We start from the raw sequence: 27,080 nt of genomic DNA, 5'->3' as shown, positions 1-27,080 counted from the left end.
ACCCTCAGTGCTTCTGAAGTCAGGTTTCCATGCTATCACAAAAGTCATTTTCTTTACCCTGTCTCCTCTGAAGCCAGTATTGGCTCCCTATTATTTTAAACTAGAGTAATGCTTTTCAACTGTGCCCTGAGAGTTTCTCCCATCGCCACTGTCTTCCGGGGACCTCTTCCTCTGCTCGCTCCTTATGCTTCGTGCACACTGATAGTCTCTAGTTTTGTAATCCCAGCACATCACTTCTTTTTCCTGGAATACCTCTTCCCTCGGATAAATTAATCAAGTACTTTCATTTCCCTTTTTTCTGGGAGGTTTTTTTTGGTTTTTTTTTTTTTTAATTCTCATATATGAAATCCTTTGTGGGATTTTACTTCAAAATAATACCAGGTGAAGGAAAGTAAAGAGGGATACAGATGAAACAAGTTTGGTCGTTTATTAATAATGATTGAGTTATGGGTGTGTCAGAATCTTTTCTGTCTGTTGTATATATGTTTACATTTTCCCGCATTTAAAATGTTTTTTTGTTTTTTTAAATCCCCTTTGACAAATCTTCTGGAGTAAAAGTGTGACAGCCAGTCTGGTGACTAGTTTATCTTTGCCTACTCAAAAGCCATAAAACACTATTTTTATGTGTGCTACAAATAGTTAATTCATGGACTAGGCACTTGATTTGCTACTGTTTCTTGTCTGTGTTCTGTGTATCTGTCGTCATTGTCATTTGTGTTGTCTGCTAGGATTAGAAAACAGCACCAAATTAGAGGCCATATGCTATGGCACTTAAGTTCTTTTTATGCTGATTTCTTTTATAAAGTAGATTGTTTCTCCAGCTATATTGATCATAAGGAATAGGATGAAGATCTTCCATTTTTAAACGCTTCACTTAGAACTGTCTTCAGATAAAATTGTTAGACCCAGATTCCAGTAGCCCTTCCATGTTTAGTAAGCTCCTAATGTGAATCGTAGGTATTGTGGAGCTGTACTGTCCAGAATGGTAACTACTAGTCACATCTACGTGAACTTAAAAAAAGAAAAGTGAAACTGACCTTTTTGTCCCCACTAGCCACATTTCAAGTGCTTATTAGCTACTGTGGCTAGTATGTACCATTTTGAACAGAGGAGACACGGAACATTTCCATGATTGCAGAAAGTTCCGTTGGACAGCGCTACTGAGAGTATCATAGTTTCTTGATGTCTTAGTAGCATGGCTCAGATATGTAAAGCCTTCTTCAGGTATTTGTATACTTAGGAACAGATACCTCTGGATTTCATTATTAATCCATGTCTATATCTTGTTCACTGACTATGGTAAGTTAGGAGGGACATTTCAAAGTAATTGTTCATTTTAGTTCCTGAAACTCTTTTCTTATCAGTTCCTGCCAGATGGCACTTCTCCAGAAATGCAATCTAATTTTTATGGAATAATTTGCATAACTTAGAACTTAACTGAAACTATTTTTAACACCTGCATATGACAGTTGAAAGTAACTGTTTCAAGTAATTAACATAATTTGAAAGTAGCAGCTGCATATGTGTTAAACAGTTTCTTAAAATTTACTCTATGAAAATTATTTTTGGAACTCTTTACTGGAAGAAACTAGTACAGTGATTGTTTTGAACCAATCGTACAGACAAATAGGAAAGAAAGGAACGCTGTTAGTAGCAGTTCAAGAGGTGTGTTAGTCACAAAAAACTTAGTTTCTTTCAAGGAGAAACTTAAATTATGTATACTGTGTATATAAACAGTTATCCCTTTTGCCGATGAGAAGATTCAAAATATTTCTTAGACATCTTGAATATATGAGCTTTTAGGGAAGTCATGAAATAGCCAAATGTTTCTAATATTCAATTTTAGTTTAATTATACATACGTATAATTATTTGTACATATAATTGCATATCGTATAAAGTATTAGAAATAGTATTTTCCCCCTTCCTACTTCATGAAAGTTACATTACACTTTTCATATGCAACTTTGATGTTAGTATCTGTCATTCATCATCACTAGAACCACTTTTTTTAATCTGATGACATTTTTTCCACATCATAACATCATCTTCTGTCTCACTGGTTCCTTTATTAGACCTTATAAACCTTTAAAAATGACATTGATTGAAGTTTTCAGCTGTATGTGTCTTACACAAACATTTGTTCAAGATAATTAATACAGAGCTCTATAATGCAAGAGCTTTGTAAAGATTTAATTACAAGGTGTACCATCTGAGGTTTGGGGGGAAATCTTTGCCTTATATTTGGGGCATATATGTGATATTCAGCTTTGTTTATTTTTCAGTATAGTGTAGTCAAGAAATGTGTTTTTTTTAAAAATAGATTTTTTAAAGTATGTTATATTTTTTAATAAAAAGATATTGGAATAACAACTGAAAATGGCACTTGAAGTTATTTACGATTTTAGAATTTGCTATGATTTCTCCCAGCCTTCGCTGTTCTCTCCCTTTCCCCAGAACCCATGTAAATGTGTACATCCAGAGACCATGCTGCTGGTGCTAGGCAAGGCTTTGTTGTTGGCCTCAGACATGTGAACACTGTGCCATCAGGGCTGTAACCCCAGAGGAAATAGAGGACATTGCAGGAGGCTGGCCTACCACAGGGATGCTAAAAAGTAGCCATTTTCTAGATAAAATTTCTCATTTTAAAAATCATGGTAAGCCAGACATGGTGGCACACACCTGTAGTCCTGGCTACTGGGGAGGCTGAGGCAAGGGGATGGCTTGATTCCAGGAGTTTGAGACCAGCCTGGGCAATGTAATGAGACTCGTCTCTAAAAAATAAAATAAAACTAACGGTACACTACCCCTACTTCCATGTATTTTTTGTAATCATTTGGGAACACAATTTGGGAATTGTGTTAAGTTAGCCACAATTCCTACCACCCCTTGAGGTATTCTACTCATCTCTTTTTTTTTTTTTTTTTTTTTTTTGGTATTATTGTTGTTGTTATCCCCATTATACAGAGAGATTAATTAGCTTGCCTAAGGTCCCTCGGCTAGTAAGTGACACAAGTATTTAACTACCCATTCTCTTACTCATTTTTACTTTTTCTGTGGTAGGCTTTGAGTGTACAAACACTGTTTTAGAGACACTGGTCAGTTGGTGCAAAGCTGAATGGACCATTACTTAGAAAAAGGTTTCTTGATAATCCTATCTTTTTGAAAGCAATAGATACTATTTTTAAAACTTTTGCATAGGCATTTGATGGTTGTGAAGATGGAACCTAGTGATGGCATTTTACCCTCTATTATTACTGACTCGGTTGGCTATCAGAAAGGTAAGGCTCCTGGGCACAGTGGTGGGTGCCTGTAGTCCCAGTTACTCAGGAGGTTGAAATAGCTGGATCACTTGAGCCCTGGAGTTGGAGGCTACAGTGCACCATAAATTCACCTGTGAACAGCCACTGCACTCCAGCCTAAGTAACATGGTGAGACCATGTTTCTATTTTTTAAAAAGAAGGTACAGTGCTAAGATACAAAGTTGAACCTGAACTTAGGAAAGAAACTCTATGGATTTGTCCTTAGCTAATGTCAAGCACAACTGTGCTTCATCTAATTGGGTTGAAATTTAAAGATAAAAGGTCAGAAATGGAATGGCTTTTTGAAACTTTGTTTGTTTGTAATTTGTAATAGTGTTTTTAGTCTCATCAGAGAAGAAAGGAGTAGGCAGCTTAGGTTCTCTGCTAATTGACCAGTGTCAATTTTAAAAACTTAGTTGGATTTCTTTTAAATTATTAAAAAAAAAAATCCTCCTAAGTAGTTACATTGCATTATGGTTTTTCCAGCAAATTAGTTTTTTTTTTTTTTTTTAACATTGCCTTACTCAAGTTTTTATGCCATGAAATGAGTTTAATCAACAGTTAAAAACTAAAAAGCTCCCCTCATAAGTTTTAAGGGTTTTCTTGGTCTGTTTTCTCCTCTGAAATTTGGAGCATTGAGTAACACACATGAAAGAATGTGGCAATATTTCTCATACCTAGTCATTTATGTGGCTACCTTCCTGCTTTGCCATATTCACATACTACTAATTCATACTTTTGACATTTTAATTATTAAGGTATATTAAATAACAAAATATTTTGGGTTTTTGTTTTGTTTTGAGACAAGGTCTTGCTCCGTCACCCATGCTGGAGTGCAGTGGCCACAGTCACAGCTCACTGCAGCTGCAGCCTCAACCTGCCAGGCTTAAGCAATCCTACTACTTCAGCCTCCCGAGTGGCTGGAAGTACAGGCACGAACCACCATGCTTGGCTAATTTTTGTATTTTTTTAGAGATGGGGTTTCGCCATGTTGCCAAGGCTGGTTTTTGAACTCCTGGGCTCAAGCAATCCACCTTCATCAGCCTCCCAAAGGGCTGTTATTACCGGCATGATCCACCATGCTCGGCGTAAAATACTTTATTTAAAATTTTAGTTACAGTTAAATAAAAGTATTTCATTGTGTACTGTGTACAATCATTTTGTTCAGTACCAATGTACACACCACACTGGGAAACAGTGGCATATATATAGTGGCACTTCTACATGCATTGTACGTCAAATTGCATTGATAATACTACAAGTGAGCTTTTCTGAAATTATTATAATGGGAGAGAAGAGGTTCCCTTGTGGTTGCGTGTTATCTCAACACCCTTTCTCCTTCCTTTTGTAAGCTGAAATATTTCATTGGAAATTTACAAATTATGTAGAGAGGATCTTAAGACTGTCTACTTTCAGAGATACGTCTCTCTTCAGTTGGAAGAATGACAGTAAACTTGGTATCAATTTTGCTAAGAGTCCCAAAATACAGTACTGTAAATAGTAATATTCAGACTGTCTTATGTTCTACCTAACGCTTGATCTTTGCGCCATTCTTACTAGAGAAGAGTTTTCCAATTCAAAAGTAGACTTTAAAAAATCTCTCCTCCTCAGAAGATTTGGTGAAGTCGCTGTCTATACTGAAACACAGAGAAATGGAGGACCAATGGACCTGAACCTAACTATGCTAAATGCAAGAGATAAGTTTAGTGAGGCTGCAGAAGAACACGGTTCAGCCTGCCAGCAGCAACCCAGCATTTCCGTCGTTCTAATTAGTAACTGTAGAACATGAATAGTACTCACTAGACTAATACAATCCTTGTAAATATATATACGAAGAAAACAAAGGAAATTAGAAATGAGGTATAGGTGTTTCATCAGTCAGTAGGCTGGCCTGTTGAGCTTATCACTGTCAGTGTTTTGTAAACATTTTTACTGCAACCAAAGATGAAAACTTTTTACATCATAATTCATTTTGTGTGTGTGTGTATGTGTGTGTGTGTGTAAAATGTGGAATAGAATTTTCATAATACAATGTGCTATATACTCTAGCATTTGCTTTTTCTTTCTTTTTTTTTTTTTTTGAGACAGGGTCTCGCTCTGCCACCCAGGCTGGAGCGCAGTCATGCAGTCCTAACTCACTGCATCCTTGAACTCCTGGGCTCAAGCAATCTTTCTGCCTCAGCTCCCCAAGTAGCTAGGACTACAGGCACATGCCACCATGCCTGGCTAATTTAAAAAAAAAAAAAATTGTAGAGGTGGGGTCTCTCTATGTTGCCCAGGCTAGACTCAAACTCCCAGCTTCAAACAATCCTCCTGTCTCAGCCTCCCAAAGTGCTGGGATGAGAAGTGTGAGTCACGGTACCTGGTCACATTTTCTATTTTATTTCATGTTTTAAAAGATGCTGGTGTGACCCCAAAATTGATTTCATGATCCACTAGTAGGTCTTTTTTTAAGAGACAGAATCTTGCTCTGTCACCCAAGCTGGAGTATAGTGACATGATCATAGCTTACTGTACCTCGAACTCCTGTGTTCAAGTGATGCTCCTCCCATGTCTGCCTCCTGAGTAGCTGGGACCATCACACCCAGCTAATTGTAGTTTTTGTAGAGACGGGGTCTTGCTGTATTGCCCAGGTTGATCTCAAACTCCTGGTCTCAAGTGATCCTCGCACCTCGGCCTCCCAGAGTGCTGGGATTACGGGCATGAACCATCACACCTGGCCCCACTAGTGGGTCTTGATTTGTGTTTTCTAAAAATACTGTTTCTGAGATAACCAGCTCAGCTAGATAACTGTGGGAGAAAAAAAGAAGTAAAAATAAAATCTAGGTACTTGGGCTTACGAAGTAATTGAGGAAAAATAATATACAATTAAGGAGTAGTATAAATGAGAATAAAAAATGTTAAACTTGTGTTGACTGACAAGGGACTAAAGCATGAGCTGAAAATGTGAATGCTGTTTTAGGTAGACAAAAGTGTCTCTACTACTATAAACATAACAATTTTAATATTAGAGGAACATCAAATTGTCAGCATGTAACTATGGTTAATATTGTGTCATTTAATACATGTTCATTAGAAACAAGAGCCGTAGATCTTAGCTCTAAAGGGGATTTTGAGTTTATCTGATTGAAGCAAATCTAAGTATTCACATTTTATGGATGAAATAACTGAAGCCAGCAGAGGTTAAGTGACTTGCTAATGCTATATACCTAATTGAGGATGAGAGATTGGGGTGGGGTGAGGGCAGAATAGCTTTCAGATCTCCTACTTCTGCATTTTTCACTTACTCTTAAAGAGCAGAAATGAGCCAAGCACAGTGGGTCACACCTGAAATCCTAACCCTTTGGAAGGCCATAGTTGGGAGATCTCTTGAGTCCAAGGGTTTGAGACCAGCCTGGGCAACGTAGCAAGACCCCACCTCTTAAAAAAAGGAAAGGAATGTTTTAGCATGTTTTAATCTATAATGTATTTTTTACAGGAGGATATTCCTCGTCAGCTTGTCTACATTGGTCTTTACCTCTTCCACATTGCTGGAGCTTACCTTTTGAAGTGAGTTGGGATATTTCATGGGTGTGTAAGTAGGCTGGGCAGATAGTATGCTGACCTGTCTTAATTGGTAATTAATCTTCCCATTTTCAATTTGCTCTTTTAACAGCTTGAATCATCTAGGACTTGTTCTTCTGGTGCTACATTATTTTGTTGAATTTCTTTTCCACATTTCCCGCCTGTTTTATTTTAGCAATGAAAAGTATCAGAAAGGGTAAGTTGTTTAGCCATTCTATTTCTCGTGTAGTAAGTATTTAAAGTCATTGCCTGACATTGCCAAGATCCATGGCTTTTGGCCATTATATTACTTTTTAAGCGATTAGTAGCCGCTTTAAATAAAATGAAATTATTTCTCTATTCAGACTTTGTATTTTACTCTCTAAAATGGAGCCTTTCTCAGCTAGAGAGATACTGAATTATATCTTGCAATTTTGAAGACTTTGTGGGTTTACTTTTCTGTTATAACTTCTACTTTGTTTATTGAATCGTTTTTCTTTTGGAGGAGTGATAGAGAAGTGAACTCTCAGAAGAAAATGAAACAATAGATAATTAGCCTTATAGATAACTAAAATATATTGATGGGGAAATTGAACTGAAAACAGAATTGGAGAGGTATAACTTGTAATTAGTGCAAAGTTGTCTTTAAAAAAGTAAAACTGGGACTCTTAATTGAGAATTAGGCATCCTGTTCTTTATAACACAACTTTTTTGGCTTGTTTTGTCCAACATTTTCCAAAATTATTCTGAATACTAGTAGTTCTGAGGAACATTAATAGTTCTTACACAAGAAAAGAGATAAGCTAAACAGAAAATTAAACATTTATTTACTGGATTTTTTTAGAAATTTAAATAGGCTAGTATGTGTTATATCTCTTTGAGTGTGGTATATAGGCTTTCCCAGATATTTGACACAAAATTCTTTTTTGCAGAATAAGAAATGCTATTTTAATATGCCTTTACTTAATAGGAATCTAGTTTCTTTTTTTTTATTTATTTATTTTGAGAGGGAGTTTCGCTGTTGTTGCCCAGGCTGGAGTGCAGTTGCACGATCTCGGCTCACTGCAACTTCCACCTTCTGGTTTCAAGCGATTCTCCTGCCTCAGCCCCCCAAGTAGCTGGGATTACAGGCGTCTGCCACCACGCCTGACTTAGGAATCTAATTTCTAATAGAATCTTGTTTTTGAGATTTCAGGAATTTGACTTACAGTCTTTTTCTTGCAGATTTTCTCTGTGGGCAGTTCTTTTTGTTTTTGGAAGACTTCTGACTTTAATTCTTTCAGTACTGACTGTTGGTTTTGGCCTTGCAAGAGCAGAGAATCAGAAGCTGGATTTCAGTACTGGAAACTTCAATGTGTTGGCTGTTAGGTATAATCAATTTAACTTTTTTTTCACTTTATACAGCTAGATAATATATATTATCAGTTTCTCTATGTTGAATCATCTAAAAAAAGGATGAATATGAGGTTGGGGAAAATACTCATTTGATTTTATTTCATACCTTTTGCTATTTTACATGTCTAAAGTGAAGTACTAAAGCGTTTAACTTTTAGGATAAATTATTAATGCACTGATAATACAATTTTCTCAAAATTATTACTAAATACTATTAAAGAAGATAGAATGTATTCAGTGGCATTGTTTTTTATACACTGTAACTTTTGATTTCTTAATATTTCTTAGAATTGCTGTTCTGGCATCCATTTGCATTACTCAAGCATTCATGATGTGGAAGTTCATTAATTTTCAGCTTCGGAGGTGGAGGGAACATTCTGCTTTTCAGGCACCAGCTGTGAAGAAGAAACCAACAGTAACTAAAGGCAGATCTTCTAAAAAAGGAACAGGTTTGTATTTAGTAAGCAATGAAAAACTCATAGAAGTAGAAAACTTTTAAAAAATTTGTTGTGGGATCTTACTTATTAGTTTGAAGGTCTTATAAAGAAAATATTATTCTGCTTTTTAACAAAATTAGAGGCAAAGTAATCTTACTGCATGCCACAATTGGGTGATCCCTTGGATGAGGAAACTCAGTTACTCCCCTCAAAAGCTGTCCACTAAATTTCTCTTTGACAAGTTTTCCCTTCTTGGTTACCTTTGAGCCACTTTAGACCAAACTTTATGGACAGGTTTAGTGAATAACTAAACTAGAGGATGGTCGTTTGTTTTCAAGCATCTTATTCACATTTTAAAAAGCTGTTCACAACCTCTTCCCATCTGCCCATTTGTCCCAAGTGGAATAGCTTTTTTTTTTTTTTTTTTTTTTTTATAACTTCTGATTGCTTGATTCTTTGTCTTTAAGCCTTCATTTAACCTGTTTTCTCTTTATGGCTTTTGCAAAAATTGAAAATGCATTGATACTACAGTTAATTTTTTCAGTGTGTATATGGTATTATGCTTAGAGCTGTAACACAGGAAGTTCCAGTTTTTAGAATACGTCCACTCTGGTTTACTCTTTTCTAAGTATTAATACCTGATAATTTACATCCTCCAGCCTGTTTTTTGTTTTTTTTTTTTCACGTTTGTCCCAGCAAGTCTTGGCCCTTTGCATTTTCTTAATACATTTTAGTACAATTTGAGCTGGGTGCAGTGGGGGGTGCCTGTAGTCCAGCTATTCAGGAGGCTGAGGCAGGAGGATCACTCGAACCCAGAGTTCAGGGTTGCAGTACACAATGATCGTGCCTGTGAAGAGCTACTGCACTCCAGCCTGGGCAACACAGTGCCTCTTTAGAAAAAAAAAAAAAAATTGTACAACCTGGTCAATTTCCACAAAAATTGCTGGGATAGAGTTGAAATAACATCACATCTATAGATCAATTTAGGGATAACTATTTCAACCTGATATATACCTCTGTTTATTTAGGTTGTCTTTCATTTCTCCAAGTAATATTTTTAATAGCTTTAATGGGATGTAATTCACATACAATAAGGTTTACCCTTTAAAGTATACATTTCAGTCACTTTTAACAGATGTTCACAAAATTGTGCAAACCACTATCTAATTCCGGAATATTTTTATCACTGCAAAAAAAACCCCATGCCCATTAGCATCACTTCACATTTCCCCCTTCGTTCTGCTCCAGTACTCTCTAATCTATTTTCTGTCTCTAAGGATTGGCCTTTTCTGGACATTTCATGTAAACAGAACCATGTGATATGTGGTCTTTTGCAATTAGATAATGTTTTGAGGTTCATCCATGTCATAGCATATATAAAGACTTCATTTGTTTTTACAGCCAAATAATATTCCATTGTGTGGAACCTTATTGTATGGATATATACCATGTTTTGTTTATCCATTCATCATTTGATGGACATTTGAGTGCCTTTTACTTTTTGGCTATTATTAATAATGATGCTGTGAACATTTAGGTGCAAGTTTTTGTTCGAACATGTGTTTTCATTCTCTTGGGTACATGCATAGGAATGGAATTTCCAAGTCATGCTGTAACTATGTTTAACATTTTGAGGGAACTGCCAAACTGTTCTTTGAAGTGGCTATACTATTTTTACACTCAGTTTAACATCCTGATATTCAGTTGTCCTTGTGCCATTTGTTAAAAAGACTCCTTCACTATTGAACTGTCTTGATACCCTTTTCAAAAATCATTATTTAAAAAAGTTTATTTCTGGATCATGAATTCTATTGCATTTATTGGTAGATCGATTCTTATGCCAATACCACACTCTCTTGATTACTGTAGCTTTGTAGTAAGTTTTGAAAGCAGGTAATGTGAGTCCCCAATGTTGTTCTTTTTCATGATGTTTTGGTTATTCTGGGTTTCTTACATTTCCATATGAGTTTTTATTTAAATGACAGGATCTTGCTGTGTTGCCCAGGCTAGACTTGAACACTTAGGCTCAAGGGATTCTCCCATCTCAGCCTCCCAAGTTGCTGGGACTATAGGCACATGCCACCTTACCCAGCCATTTTAATATGAATTTTATAATGAGCTTGTCAGTTTCTGCAAAAAAGCCAGCTGGGGTTTTGGTATGGATTACCTTCAATCTGTAGGTTGATATGCAGAGTATGAACATGAATGTCTGTTTATTTAGATCTTTAATCTCTTTCAATTATAGTTATCAGTGTATACATCTTGCAGTTCGTTAAATTTAACCCTATTCTTTTGGATGCTGTTGTAAAATAGAACCATCTTCTTAATTCCATTTTCAGATTCTTCATTGCCAGTGTATATGAAATACAATTCACTTTTGTATATTGATCTTGTATCCTGCAACCTTGCTGAATTTATTTATTCAAATAGGTTTTTGTTTTTTGTTTTTTGGTGGGAAGTCTGGATGTTTTCTATTGCATTTTCTTGCCAAATTGCCCTGTCTAGAACCTCAAGTGTTGAACAGAAATAGAGCAGACATCCTTGTCTTGTTTTTGATCTTAGGGGTAGGCATCCGTCCAGTCTTATACCATTAAGTATGATGTTAGCTATGGGTTTTTCATAAGTGACCTTTATCAGGTTGAGGAAGTTCCCCTCTGATTCCTGGTTTGTTTATTTTTGTCATGGAAGGTTGTTAGATTTTGTCAACTGCTTTTTTTCCTGCATCTATTAAGATAACCTCGTGGGGTTTTCTTAATTTTTTCTGTTGGTATTATAGATTACATTGATTTTCAGATGTTAAACAAATGTTACATTCCTGGGATAAATTTCACTTGGTTATGGTGTATGATCCTTTTTATCTCTTGATGGATTTGGTATGCAAGTATTTTGTTGAGGTTTTTTTGTGTCTGTATTCATAAAAGATACTGGTGTGTATTTTTCTTGTAACATCCTTGTCTGGTTTTAGTATCAAGATAGTACTGGCTTCATAGAACGAACTGGGCAGTGTTTTTTCCTTTTCTGTTTTTTGGAAGAGTTCTTCACTTGATCTTAGCCAAAATGCCAAGAAACAGTGGAAGAGTTGTTGAAGGAGATATTTTATAGGTTTCTGTATAGGAATATCATACATTTTTCATTAAACTTATTCTCAGATATTTTCTTTTTTAAGCTAATATACATGCTTTTTTTAAAAAACAATTTTAACTATTTGTTATGTAGTAATGCCATTTGTTTTCTTTAAGATACTATCCATGTATTGAAAAAATCTTCCTAATTCACTTAAAGTTTACACTAAAATATACAGTTATATCATCTATAAATATTATACCTTTTCATTTTCTTCCTGTATTACACTAGCTAGGACTATACCATAATATTGAATACAAGAAATGAATACTCTTGTTCCTCATATAAGAGGGAGACCTTTCGGTAGTTCATTATTAAGAATGTTTTGTAGATGCCCTTTACTCAGTTCTCTTGTATTATATTTTTTACTAAGAGTTTGTGTCCATGACTTGTAGAATGTTAAGAAATGCTTTTTCTGCAACATTTAGTCATAGAGTTTTTCTTTATTCTGTTAATGTTGTGAATTGCATTGACTATCAATGTTAAAATAATTTTGCATTTCTGACATGCATCCAAGTTGGTGATAATACAGTAGTCTCCCTGGGGGAATACATTCCAAAACCTCCAATGGATGCCTGAATCCAGGGGTGGTATCAAACTCTATATAGTCATGTGCTAAATAATGACATTTCAGTCAACAGCTATACAATATATGTGCATACATGACTCATTTATGACACTGGTCCTATAAAATTATACTGTATTTCTCCTACACCATTTCTATGTTTAGATATGTTTAGATGCATACATAGTTACCACTGTATTACAGTTGCCTACAATATTCCATACAGTAACATGCTGTGCAGGTTTTTAGCCTAGGAGCAATAGGCTATAACATACAGCCTGGGTGTGTGGTAGGCTCTACCATCTAGATTTGTGGAAGTACATTCTGTGATGTTCACACAATGATGAAATTGCCTGACACATTTCTTAAAACATAGCCTGTTAAGTGGTGTATGACTCTGTATACTATGTTTTCTCCTAATACAGCTATGATAAAGTTTTATTTATAAATTAGTCACATGTAACAGCATATTGTAGCAAAAGTTAATTGAATGTGGTATTTTTCTCTCTCAAAATATTATATAGTACTCACCTATTTTCAGACCATGGTTGACTGTGGGTAACTGAAACATGGAAAGCAACACTGCAAATAAGGGGAGACCATTGTACATCACTTTTGCAGAATTCCCTTTTTCATTATTTCATTAGGATTTTTGCATCTAAGTGTTTGGAAGTGTTCACCAACTAAGCCCTCTGACCTAGAGTCTTCTTTTTTTCCGAAACAGGGCCTTGCTTTGTCACCCAGACTGGAGTGCAGTGGCATGATCTTGGCTCACTGCAGCCTCAACTTTATGGGCTCAAGCAATCCTCCCACCTCAACCTCCTGAGTAGCTGGGGCTACAGGCACATGTCACCACACCACTAGTTTTTGTGTTTTTTGTAGAGATGGGATTTCACCATGTCACCCAAGATAGTCTCAAACTCCTATACCGAAGTGATCTGCCCACCAGACTCAACCAATTGGCTGGGCACCCAGCACTTTGGGAGGCTGAGGTGAGTGGATCACTTGAGCCCAGGAGTTCAAGACCAACCTGGGCAACATGGCGAAACCCCATCTTTACAAAAACATACAAAAATGAACCAGGAATGGTGGTGCACGCCTGTAGTCCCAGTACTTGGGAGGCTGAGGTGGGAGGATCCCTTGATCCTAATGTAACCCTTGAGGTGTCACTTCAGCAGCTGGAAACCTCTATGACTGGTGGTGCCTTCTGCCTGAGTATTGCTTACACCCTCTGGGCTCATTCCACCTACTCAGCCTGACAGGCTGTGCTTGACTTGAGCTGCTGGCCCAGATCCCACACCTGCCAAGCATGAGCCAGAGGCGGAGCAGCAGGGGGTGTGTGGGCAAGCACGCACAAGGTCTAGCCACTGCGCACAGCCAGGCACACAGGCTTCTGCTGCGGGGCAGGCAGCTCTAGGCACCAGCACAGGTGCTGGCTGTGTGTGAGGCTGCAGCTGGACCAGATGTACTGCATGTGGCTTCCACTGCAGGCATCCATGACTGGACAAGAGGAACGTGGTGGTATCCCCAGAGTTTGGAGGTGGCCAGAACCACAGAACCCCAAAGAGGGTGTCACAGCACTGCCTCAGGGAGCCCCTAGATCTGGGCTTCCCAAAGGACCACAGTTCTTCTCTGTTTCTTGTCATGCGCAGTGTGGTGAGCAGGGGGGCATGTTTCAGCCTTGTTTGTGCTACAGCCCTTTTAGTCCCGCCATTCAGCAGGTCCCAAGTTCTTGTCCTACATCCAGGAAGAATGAGGTACACAGGCAACTGGAAGGTGAGCAAGGCAGAGAGGAGGTTCATTGAGAGGCGAAACAGTTCTTAGGAGATCTGGTTAGCTCCTTTCCACAGGCAAGTCATCTCATCATCTGTGTAGCCCTCATGGTTAGCTCCTATCCACAGTCTCATCATCTGCCCAAGTCTGGCTGAGTCCAGGATTTTTATAAGCTTCAGGGAGGAGGAAGTGCATAATGATTGGTCCATGGGCAGGACCAGAAAAAGCACTATAAGTTCTCACTCTAGTCCATGGAACTGGCGGCCGGGCCCCCAGGTTTCAGGCCGTCCCTGGCTTGAAGAGGGGGGCTTCACCAGGGGCCCATGCCTTTCTGCCGAGGAAGCTCTCTGCTTCCTGCTGCCATCAACCTACCATCCATGGTGCCTAGGCTGGTCATGCCAAGAGATGCCTGCAGGCCCACACCAAGCTGCCCTCAGCCCCCCTCGGCCTCCCTCTCATGCTTGTCAGCACCCACAGTCCTGATGGCCAAGGGAGCAGGGAGCTGGCATATCAGCGCTGCTCTAATCCCATGATCAGTCTCACCTTCACTCCAAAATAGTAGTGGATGCCAGGAGTTGCAGAGTGGCCAGGCAGCGGGAGCAGGCACTTCCAAGCCTGCAGAGGCAGTGGGGCTTCCTGGGCCCCCAAGGGCTACAGCTGGGTGGCTGCAGCTGCGCCCAGGAGTGCAGGGCTCCCACCCCTCCACCTCTGAAAGGGATGGGGCTCCTGCTAGCTATGTGAAGTATGCAGCCCTGGCTGCACCTCCCACACTACAGCCAATGTCATGGCAATAGCCACTCCATACGGGCTGCTACTGCCATCACTGAGAGGTGGAGGTTGCAGTGAGTGGAGATCATGTTGCTGGACTCCAGCTGGGATAACAGAATGAGACCCTGTCTCAGAAAAAAAAAAAAAAAGATAATACTATTATTCACATTTTCTGTTTCTTAGTTGTTTCTCTTTTGGTAAATAGTGTTTTTCAAGGAATTTGTCTAGTTCATAATAAATTTGCAAATACATTGGCATAAAATTATTCATATGAACTTCATTATCCTGTTAACGCCTGTAAATGAGGAGTGATTCCTGTTTTTCATTTCTTGTGTTAATAACGTAAGCCTTTTATGTTTTCTTCTGTCAGTCAAAACCAACATTTGTCTTTTTGTGTTGATTTTCCTAGTTGTGTCTTTTCTGGATCATTGATTTCTATTCTTTCCCTTTCATTGGGTTTAATTTGCGGTTTTGTTTGTGATTTACCTTCTTGAGCTGGATCTTTGGAGCACTAATTTGTATCTCTTGTCAGTTACATTCAGTTAAGGGTAAACTTTTCAACACCGCTTTAACAGTATTTCACAAGTTTTTTGTTTTGTTTTGTTTTGTTTTTTTGAGATGGAGTCTAGCTCTATTGCCCAGGCTGGAGTGCAGTGGTGGGATCTCAGCTCACTGCAACCTTCGCCTCCTGGGCTCAAGTGATTCTCCTGCCTCCCAGGTAGCCAGGATTACAGGCACCCACCACCACACCCAGCTAATTTTTGTATTTTTAGTAGAGATGGCGTTTCACCACGTTGGCCAGGCTGATCTTGAACTCCTGACCTCAGGTGCCGCCCACGTCTACCTCCCAAAGTGCTGGGATTACAGGCGTGATCTACCGTGCCCAGTCTGTATTTCACAGGTTTCATTATGTCTTTTTCATTATTATTCAGTTCAATGATATCTGTGCTTGGATTCCACTTGTGCTGTGATTATAGGTGCAAGCCATTATCCCTGCCTCAAACATCCATTTCTGTATGCAACTCTTATATTTTTGGAGAGAGAGTCAGTGAGACATTTGTTACTCCATCATAGTTTGAAGAAGGCCATTACATTAGCCAGATGTGGTGGCACATGTCTGTAGTCCCAGCTATTTGGGAGGCTGAGGTGGGAGCATCACTTGTCCCCAGGAGTTCAAGACTACATTGAGCCGTGATCATGCCACTGCACTCAAGCCTTGGTGACAGAGTGCGACCCTGTCTGAAAAAACAACAGTAACATAAATAAATAAAAAGAAGGCCGTAATACACCCCTTCACATGGGAATTATCCTAAACGCCAACTTTAGCATGTTGTAAACAAATATCCCCAAGGACTTTGCTGTCAAATGTGAAAAGTTTATTTCTACAGAAGGTATTTCTCTTGATTACTATTTTTAAATTCTTGTAACTTTTGAAATAGTTTTCTGTCCTGTCACTTTTTTCTGCTTTTAATAGTAGTTTTCTTTTAATTTGCTACTTTCAGTTCATTGTGTTAAACATGTTACCAGGTTTTGTGATTGGTTAAATACTGGCAAATAAATTTCACCTGAGTATATATTGGATTTTACATTTTCTTTTCTGAAGGTATGTTTACATATAAAGATTATTACTTGCATTTATTTATAAAAGAGTAACACAGATTCTTTTCTTTTTGCAGAAAATGGTGTAAATGGAACATTAACTTCAAATGTAGCAGACTCTCCCCGGAATAGAAAAGAGAAATCTTCATAATGAATTATAAACTAATTGATTAATGTCCCCAAAGAAATCTGCTTTCTACTATATCTTTCAGCATTAGAGATTTTTCTGTTCTTTAAAATACAGTCTGTGCTCTTTGATTTTTGCTATTGTACTGTTTCATGCATTTTTTTAATGGGCATTTGAGGGGAGGATTATTGCTATGAATGAAAAAAATATTTTAGCTTAGACTAAGCTACCTGCCTTCAAATAGTTTAGGGACCACCACCATATTTTATTTTGTTTTTATTTTTGAACATTTTTCTAATGATTTGGAGAGAAAACTATTTACAAAAATTCCACATATCAGTGATACAATTTCTTGCTGTCACCAATTTTTTATAATAGCAGAGTGGCCTATTCTAAGAAGGCCATATTTTTTAAGTTATCTTTCAGGGTAAAATGGAACTACTATAAAGTTGGATGTCAAACTTTAATATGTTTTCAGTGTTCTCTAATTTTTAGGAATTTTTGTAACCTTTACACCTGGAAAAAAAGATTTGTAAAATCACCAAAACAATTGTGTGCTTCATTTTATAGGTAGTGGTTATTAGTATTACATCCCCATTTTAAAAACAAAAACATAATGGTTACAACATGTGGAGTTTTATTGACATACATATTAAATCAAAGTATATTCTTAAAAGTACTTGTGAAGTAAAATCTTTCTTGTGCATTTTCAATACTTGTAACCTGGAAATCAGAAAATATTTACTATGAACAGGAAAATCGGACTTATATAGCCCTTTTTGATATGTTTATTAATAATGATTCTTAATGGGGCTCATAATAAGTTTAATATGCACAGCATCTTAGAAAAGTTTAACTGCAAACCCTTTTAAAACATAATGCCTACTTGATTTATATCTATAAAAAGAATGTCAGGTAATTATATTTGGAAAACATTTAATGCACTAACTTTAAAGAAATTGAAAATTCAGGTGGATAAATAGTCTTACAAAAGACAATGTGCTTTATGTTATACCTATAGCTTTGGTCCCATCTTTAATTGAGAAACATTTATCTGTATAAAACATATTTTTGGATAAATATATATATATATATATTTGTATCTCTACAGAAAGGCTCTAAAAAGCATTTGAGGAAAATATTTGGTTCCCTTTTCTATAATTATCCTTTAAGATCCGTATAGCTACATTTGGTTTATTCATTGTATTTGCAGTATATATATTGTTCCTTTCAGTGTTCACATCTTGTTCCCCATTTCTCACTTGTGTCACCAGCTGTTTGTGCCATTTTTAGTGTAAACGTTGCAGACCTATTAGATCTGCAGTTTAAGTTGCCATGCTGCTAGGAAGTTGTCCTTTTTCTTTCCAGCTGTTTACCTACTTCCTGGAAAAAGTAGTAGCTCTCTGTAGCATTATGGAGTTTCAGTGGAACCAAATCTTTGCCATTAAAAACTGGCATTATACTGAACTATACATTGAGAAATCAATCAAAATAAAAATTTTTACTTTCACAAGTTGCATCCTGGATGTTTCTGTCATTGTTGGTGTTTATGCTATTTTGGTATATAACCTCATTAAAATGTACCATATTTAAAACACTTTATAGATATTCAGAATAACCCTTTTCAAAAGTGTGTTCTGCAAATAAACAGATTCATTCCACAGAATATTGGTGAGGACTACTGGGGGAATAGATGGTCATAACCAAATAAATCTGGGAATCACTGGATTGAACTAACCTAAAGGTGTCTCTTTATTATGGGACCATTCAGTCGTTAATATGCAAATGTGTTCCCTGGTGCACCAAGAATGTTGGCAGTGTGGGTATAATATGCAGTATTTCCCACCTTATTTGCCTGTAGAATTTTCTGTTCATCAAATTACTACAGCACTTTGTTTTCTACAGCATACACTGTGTTTACGCAAAGAAAAAAAGCCCTTGATATGTAGTTACCAAGGGCTTACGTATACACACAAGCACATATACACACAAGTATGATTATAAATTATGAGCCCTACACCCTGCTCTCAAACGTGCTGAGGAAAGTCTGTACTGGCTTCCAGATCCTGCAGAGCCTGTCATTACCATCCAGACTCAAGTCGAGCTTGGAAGCATGATGGGAATCCTGTAGGGACCTACACCTGGACAAGGCTCATGACTCTGTCTTAAACCCTGGGGAACCATGAATTAGTTGCTTTGCTGCTCCGGGGTTTAGTCTTTCCTTCCACAAAATGCCTCTTTGCTGCATTTTTTTTAACTCTAAATTGACAATTTATAATTGTATGTGGGGGTCCAAAGTGGTGTTATGATTTATGAGTATAATATGGAGTAATTAAGCTAGTTAACATCCATCACCTCAAATACTTAACATTTTTTGTGATTAGAACATTTAAATTTAGTTTTGAAATGTATAATACTATTATTAACTATATTTGCCATGCTGTGCAATAGAACTAAAAAGAAATTCCTTCTGCCATATTTCATACCCTTTGACCATCGTCTCCCCATACCCCTCAGCCCCCAGCCTTTGTAACCATCATTCTACACTCTGATTCTGTGAGTTTGTTTTAGATTCCACATACGAGTAAATAATGTGCCGTATTTGTCTTTCTGTGCCTGGTTTACTTAGCAAAATGTCCTTCAGTTTCATCCATGTTGTCACAAATGACAGAATGTCTTTTTTAAAGGCTGATTAGTATTCCATTGTGTGTATATACCCCATTTTCTACATTTTCTTTAGCCATTCATCTGCTGATAGAGCAGACCTTAGGTTGATTCCGTAACTTGGCTATTGTGAATATGGTGCTACAGTGAACTTGGGGCTGCAAACATCTCTTCGACACACTGATTTCAAATCTTTGGGTTGAATTCCCAGAAGTGGGATTGCTGGATCATATGGTAATTCTATATTTAGTTTTTTGAAGAACTTCAGTTTTCCTTAATGGCTGTGCTAATCTACATTCTTAACAGTGTATATGGGTTCCCTTTTCTCCATATCCTTGCCCACATCTGTTATCTTTTGTCTTTGTTATGATAGCCATTGTGACAGGTGTAAGATGACATCATACTGTGGTTTCAATTGGCAGTTTTTCCATTATGTTTCCTTTAGTAGTGTTACAGTTTCTGGTCTTACATTTAAGGCCTTAATCTATTTTTGAGTTGATTTTTGCATATAGGTAAGACAAAGGTCCAATTTCATTCTGCATGTGAGTATCTAGTTTTCCTATCACCATTTATTGAAGAGACTATTCTTTTCCCATTGTATATTCTTGGCATCTTTGTGGAAAAGCAGTTGACCATGTGCATACCTGGGTTCATTTATGGGCTGTCTGTTCTGTTTCATATGTACTTGGTGTTTTCATTTTTTTGTTACATTTTGTTTTTGTTTGTCTTGCAAGTACCATGTATACTTTTGTTTTTTAAAATACATACACAGGGAGCCAGGGGTCTCACTATATTGCCCAAGCTGGTGTCAAACTCCTGGCCTTGAACAATGCTCCTGCCTCAGTATCCCAAAGTGCTGGGATTACAAGTGTGATTACTAACATTTTTTTTCAATAGTTTTTGGGGAACAGATGGTTTGGGTTACATGGATAAGTTATTTGGTGGTGATTTCTGAAATTTTGGTGCGCTTCCCACGTGAGCAGTGTACAGTGTACCTAATGTGTAGTTTTTTATCCCTCAATCCCCTCCTATCCTTCCCTGAGTCCCCAAAATCCATTATATCGTTCTTATGCCTTTACATCCTCATAGCTTAGTTCCCACTTGTAAGTGAAAACATAGGATATTTGGTTTTCCATTCCTGAGTTACTTCACTTAGAAAAATGGTCTCCAGCTCCATCCACATTGCTGCAAATGCCATTATTTTATTCCTTTTTGTGGCTGAGTAGTAGTCCACGGTATAAATATGCCACATTTTCCTTATCAAGGTGTTGGTTGATGGGCATTTAGGCTGGTTCCATATTTTTGCAATTGCAAATTGTGTTGCTATAAACATGCGTGTGCAAGTGTCTTTTTCATGTAATGACTTCTTTTCCTCTGGGCAGATACCAAGTAGAAGGACTGCTGAATCAAATGGTAGTTTTACTTTTAGTTTTTTAAGGAATCTCCATACTGTTTTCTATAGTGGTTGTACTGGTTTACATTCACACCAGCAGTTTAAAAGTTCCCTTTGACAACATCCATGTTAATATCTTTTTTTTTTTTTTTTAATGATGGCCATTCTTGCAGGAGTGAGGTGGTATCTCATTGTGGTTTTAATTTGTATTTTCCTGACAATCAGTGATGTTGGGGATTTTTTCATCATTGGCTATTCATATATCTTCTTTTGAGAATTTTCTATTCATGTCCTTTGCGCACTTTTTGATAGGATTATTTGTTTTTTTTCTTACTGATTTGTTTGAATTCCTTGTAGATCTGGTTATTAGTCCTTTGTTGGATACATAGTTTGTGAATATTTTCTCCTACTCTGTGGGTTGTCTGTTTATTCTGATTATTTCTTTTGCTGTGCAGAAGCGTTTTAGTTTAATTAGGTCCCATCTACTTGTTTTTTCTTTGTTGCATTCGCTTTTGAGTTCTTGGTCATGAACTCTTTGCGTAAGCCAATGTCTAGAAGAGTTTTTCTGATGTTATATTCTAGAATTTTTATGGTTTCAGGTCTTAGATTTAAGTCTTTGATCCATCTTGAGTTGATTTTTGTATAAAGTGAGAGATGGGGATCCAGTTTCATTCTACATGTGGCTTGCCAGTCATCCCAGCACCATTTGTTGAATAGGGTGTCCTTTCCCTACTTTATGTTTTTGTTTGCTTTGTTTAAGATCAGTTGGCTGTAAGTATCTGGCTTTATTTCTGAGTTCTCTATTCTGTTCCACTGGTCTGTGTGCCTATTTTTATACCATGACCTTGCTGTTTTGGTAACTATAGCCTAGTTTGAAGTTGGGTAATGTGATACCTCCAGATTTGTTCTTTTTGCTTAGTCTTGCATTGGCTATGTGAGCTCTTTTTATGGATCCATATGAATTTTAGGATTGTTTTTTCTAGTTCTATGAAGAATGATGATGGTATTTTGATGGGAATTGCATTGAATCTGTAGATTGCTTTTGGCAGTTTGGTCATTTTCCCAATATTGATTCTACCCATCCGTGAGCATGAAATGTGTTTCCATTTGTTTGTGTCATCCATGATTTCTTTCAGCAATGTTTTGTAGTTTTCCTTATAGAGGTCTTTCACCTCCTTGGTTAGGTATATTCCTAAGTTTTGGGGGTTTGTTTGTTTGTTTTGCAGCTGTCATAAAAAGAGATTCCGTTCTTGATTTGATTCTCAGCTTGGTGATTGTTGCTGTATAGCAGTACTACTGGTTTGTGCAGTTGATTTTGTATCCTGAGATTTTACTGAATTCATTATCAAATCTAGGAGCTTTTTGGATGAGTCTTTAGGGTTTTCTAGGCACATGATCATATCACCGTTAAACAGCAACAGTTTTAATTCCTCTTTACTGCCTTGGATGCCTTTTATTTCTTTCTCTTGTCAGATTGCTCTGGCTAGACTTCCAGTACTATATTGAATAGTAATGATGAAAGTGGGCATCCTTGTCTTGGTCTACTTCTCAGGGGAAATGCTTTCAACTTTTCCCCATTCAGTATAATGTTGGCTGTGGGTCTGTCATAGATTGTCATTATTACCTTGATGTCAATTGACATAGTCCCTTCTATGTCAATCTTGCTGAGAGTTTTCATCATAAAAGGATACTGGATTTTGTCAAATACTTTTCTGCATCCATTGAGATGATCATAGGATTTTTGTTTTTAATTGTTTATGTGATATGTCAAAATTATTGATTTGTGTATGTTAAACCATCCCTGCATCCCTGGTATGAAACCCACTTGATCATGGTGTGTTATCTTTTTGATGTGCTGTTGGATTCAGTTAGCTAGTATTTTGTTGAGGATTTTTCCATCTATGTTCATCAAAGATATTGGTCTGTAGTTTTCTTTTTTTGTTACGTCCTTTGCTAGTTTTGGTATTAGGCTGATACTGGCTTCATAGAGTGATTTAGAGAGGATTCCCTCTTTCACTATCTTTTAGAATCATTTCAGTAAGATTGGTACCAATTCTTCTTAGAATGTCTGATAGGATTCAGCTGTGAATCTGTCTGTTCCTGGACTTTTTTTGTTGGCTATTTATTTTACTACTGTTTCAATCTCACTACTTGTTATTGGTCTGTTCAGAATTTCTGTTTCTTCCTGATTTAATCTAGGAGGGTTGTATATTTCCAGGAATTTATCCATCTCTTCTAGATGTTCAAGTTTGTGTGCATAAAGATGTTAATAGTAGCCTTGAGTGATCGTTTGTATTTCTGTGATATCGGTTGTAATAACTCCTGCTTCATTTCTAATTGAGCCTATTTGGATATTCTTTTCTTGGTTAATCTCCCTAATGGTCTATTGATGTTTATCTTTTCAAAAAAACAGCTTTTGTTGCATTTATGTTTTTTGTTGTTGCTGTTGTTTCAATTTTATTTACCTCTGCTCCAATTTTTGGTGTTTATTTTCTTCTGCTAGGCTTGGGTTTAGTTTTTTCTTGTTTCTCTAGTTCCCTGAGGTGTGACTTAGATTGTCTATTTGTGCTCTTTCAGACTTTTTGATGTCAGCATTTAGGGCTATGAACTTTGCTCTTAGCATTGCTTTGGCTGTATCCTAGAGGTTTTGATAAGTTGTAACACTGTTATTTTTCAGTTCAAATAAATTTTTTTAAATTTCCATCTTGATTTCATTGTTGGCCCAAAGATCATTCAAGAGCAGATTATTTAATTTCCATGTATTTGTATAGTTTTGAGTGCTCTTTTTGGAGTTAACTTCCAGTTTTTTTCCACTGTAGTCTGAAAAGATACTTGATATAATTTTGATTTTCTTAAATTTACTGAGACTTGGTTTGTGGCCTATCAAATGGTCTGTCTTAGAGAATGTTCCATGTGCTCATGAAAGGAACATGTGCTGATGAATGTATGTATAGTCTGCAGTTATTGGATAGAATGTTCTATAAATATCAGTTAAGTCCATTCTGGAGTATACTTTAAGTTCATTGTTTCTTTGTTGACTTCTATCTTGATGACCTGTCTTGTGCTGTCAGTGGAGTGCTAAAGTCCCCCACTATTATTGTGTTGCTGTCTATCTCATTTCTTAGATCTAGTAGTAATTGTTTTATAAATTTGGGAGCTCTAGTACTGGTACATATATATGTAGGATTATGATATTTTTCTGTTGGACTAACCCTTTTATCATTATATAATGTCCCTCTTTGTCCTTTTAAACTGTTGTTCCTTTAAAGTCTTTTGTCTGATATAAAAATAGCTACTCCTGATTGCTTTTGGTTTCCATTTGCCTGGAATATCTTTTTCCACCCCTTTACTTAAGTTTATGTGAGTCCTTATTTGTTAGATGAGTCTCTCAAAGACAGCAGATACTTGGTTGGTGAATTTTTATCCATTCCACCATTCTGTATCTTTTAACTAGAGCATTTAGGCCTTTTACATTCAATGTTAATATTGAGATGTGAGGTACTACTCTGTTTGTTGCCTAAATATCTTGGTTTTCTTTCATTGTGTTATTGTTTTATAGGCCCTCCAGCATTTATGCTTTAATGAGGTTCTACTTTTGTGTATTTCAAGGTTTTGTTTCAAGATTTATAACTCCTTTTAGCATTTATTGTAGTGCTGGCTTGGTAGTGGCAAGTCCTCTCAGCATTTGTTTGTCTGAAAAAGATTGTATCTTTTCTTGACTTATGAAGCTTATTTTTGCTGGATACAAAGTTCTTGACTGACAATTATTCTGTTTCAGGAGGCTAAAGATAGACCCCAATCCCTTCTAGCTTGTAAGGTTTCTGCTGAGAAACTGGCTGTTAAAGTTTTCCTGTAACTTTATAGATTACCTGATACGTTTGTCTCACAGCTCTTAAGATTTTTGCCTTCGTCTTGGCTTTAGATAACCTGATGACTATGTGCCTAGGTGATGATCTTTTTGTGATGAACTTCTCAGGTGTTATTTGAACTTCTTGTATTTGGATGTCTAGATCTCTAGCAAGGTCAGGGAAGTTTTCCACAATTAATGCCTCAAATAAGTTTTCCAAACTTTTAGATTTCTCTTCTTCTCAGGAACACCAATTATTCTTAGGTTTGGCCATTTAACATAATCCCAAATATCTTGAAGGCTTGATTCATTTTTTTAGATTCTTTTTTCTTTGTCTTTGTCTGATTGGGTTAATTTGAAAACCTTGTCTTCAAGCTCTGAAATTCTTTCTTCTACTTGTTCTAGTCTATTGTTGAAACTTTCCAGTGCGTTTTGTATTTCTCTAAGTGTAGCTTTCATTTCCAGAAGCTGTGATTGTATTTTCTTCATGAAATCTATTTCTCTGGAGACTTTTTCATCCATATCCTATATTGTTTTTTACATTTCTTTTAGTTTTCACTTTTCTCTGGTATCACCTTGAGTAGCTTAATAATCAACCTTCTGAATTCTTTATCTGGCAATTCTGAGATTTCTTCCTGGTTTGGATCCATTGCTGATGAGCTAGTGTGATCTTTTGGGGATGTTATAGAACCCTGTTTTGTCATATTACCAGAATTACTTTTCTGGTTCCTTCTCATTTGGGTAGACAATACTCTATTGTCTACTAAATATTCCACTAAAATATTAGTGGAAAGCTCTAGAACTCAAGGCCTACTTCAGATTATTTTGTCCCATAGGGTTATCCCCTGATGCTCTCCCCCATCCCCTAGGAATGGGGCTTCCTGAGAGCCTGACTGCAGTAATCGTTATTGCTCTTCTGGGTCTAGCCACCCAGCAGGGCTACCAGGCTCTAGGCTGGTGCTGGGGAATATCTGCAAAGAGTCCTGTGATCCATCTTTGGGTCTTTCAGCTGTGAATACCAGCACTTGCTCTGATGGAGGTGGCAGGGGAGTGAAGAAGACTCTGAGAGTCTTTGGTTGTAGACATGTTTAGTATGCTGGCTTTCTCAAATGTTGGTTTTGCTAGCAGTGAAGTTGTCACATGGACAGACTCAGGACACCTGGTTAGCCAGGATGTTGCAGCACAATTAGCTGTTGTTTTCTCCCTGCTCCCTGGGAGCAGGGTTATTCTGTCATGAGTTGCTGTAATGGCCTGAGTTGGTTGGCCTCTAGCCAGTATGTGGCACTGTCTAGAGAGCACCAGCTTCAGTAGTAGTAGGGAGATATAATCTTGCCCTAAGTTGGCCAGGGTAAGTATCCTGGTTTCTCAGGTGATGTGCAGGGCCATAAAAAGCCCCCAAGACTTTATATCTTATGTTTGGCTACCAGGGCAGGTAGAGAAATATCATCAGGTGGGGGCAAGGTTAGGTGGGTCTGAGCTCAGACTGTCCTTGGGAGGGGCTTGCAATGGCCACTGTGGGAGATGGGTAGTGGTTCTCAGGCCAATGGGGTTATGTTCCAGAGGGAATTATGGCTGCCTCTGCTGTGCCATATAGCTCACCAGGAAAGTGGGGGATAGCAGGTAGCAAAAGACCCCGCCTAACTCCCAGGCAGTTGGCTAGGCCAGTCTCACTCCCACATTACCCCTGTCAGACCTTGTCCCATGCTGTAAACTTCCGTGCTGAGAAAGGAAGCATAGCTTTCAGGCCTTGCCCTTCCCTATCTGCCCCAATGTCAGAGGCAGCTCCTTCACTCATATCTGTAGCAGTTCCCATTCACTTCTTGGATTCTGCTCAAGAAAATTCATGTCCAGTAAAAATTACTACAAATTTCAGTTGGAAGCTTCTTTCACCCTGTGACCCCTCCCTAATTCCGCTGGCTGCCTTTCCTGAGGGTTCCTGTGAAATACAGTCAGGGATGGTTCCCTGGGCTCCGGCTGGAGACTGGGAGTGCCTTCAAGACTCTTCCCGCTGCTGCTTCTACTTTTATATTTCACGTGGCTCCCTAAATCAGCTCTAGGTAAGGTTAAATTCTTCTCCCATGATCTGGATTTTCAGATTCCCCAGTGGGGGATGTGTGTCCAGAAGCAGGTTTTCTCCCTCTCATGCTTTGAGAACTCACAGTTTTTTGCCTCTCTCGTGGAATTTGCAGTGGTGTGCCACTTCTTTCAAAGGATCTAGGATTTCTTTTGGTTTTCCTGGTACATTTCGGGGGTGGTTTTTCGAGCAAAAGTTCACGGTGTGAGTCGCCACACACTGTTCTGTCCATTTAAGTGGTAGCTGCACATTAGCTCTGTCTCCTATCTGCCATCTTCCTCAGACTCTACTATCACTTTTTAGTATAGTTTGAAATACTAGTTTGAAATCAGGTAGTGTGATGCTTCCAGCTTTGTTCTTTCTGCTCATAATTGCCCTGGTTATTCAGGGTTTTTTTGTACTTCCATTTGTATTTGAGCATCATTTTCTATGTTTCTAAGAAAAACAACATTGGAAGTTTGATAGGGATTG

At 37.6% G+C, this 27,080-nt stretch overlaps 1 protein-coding gene across 4 annotated transcripts in view; it reads left to right on the top strand.

Moving 5' to 3' along the window:
• TRAM1 (translocation associated membrane protein 1) overlaps positions 1-18,144 on the top strand; it is a 32,821-nt gene extending 14,677 nt beyond the window's left edge. For all 4 annotated transcript variants that reach the window (XM_025393546.1, XM_025393548.1, XM_025393550.1 and 1 more), the window contains 5 exons: positions 6,780-6,850; positions 6,957-7,061; positions 8,069-8,212; positions 8,528-8,688; positions 16,582-18,144. In XM_025393546.1, coding sequence (XP_025249331.1) covers positions 6,780-6,850; positions 6,957-7,061; positions 8,069-8,212; positions 8,528-8,688; positions 16,582-16,655 — 555 coding nt within the window. In that variant the 3' untranslated portion in view covers positions 16,656-18,144. The remainder of the gene's footprint in view (positions 1-6,779; positions 6,851-6,956; positions 7,062-8,068; positions 8,213-8,527; positions 8,689-16,581) is intronic.
• The last annotated feature ends 8,936 nt before the right edge of the window (positions 18,145-27,080 follow it).

The sequence above is a fragment of the Theropithecus gelada genome, chromosome 8 (assembly GCF_003255815.1).
Source record: "Theropithecus gelada isolate Dixy chromosome 8, Tgel_1.0, whole genome shotgun sequence".
NCBI lineage: Eukaryota > Metazoa > Chordata > Mammalia > Primates > Cercopithecidae > Theropithecus > Theropithecus gelada.
The sequence above is the reverse complement of the archived record's forward strand: the minus strand, read 5'-3'. Positions and strand labels throughout refer to the sequence as shown.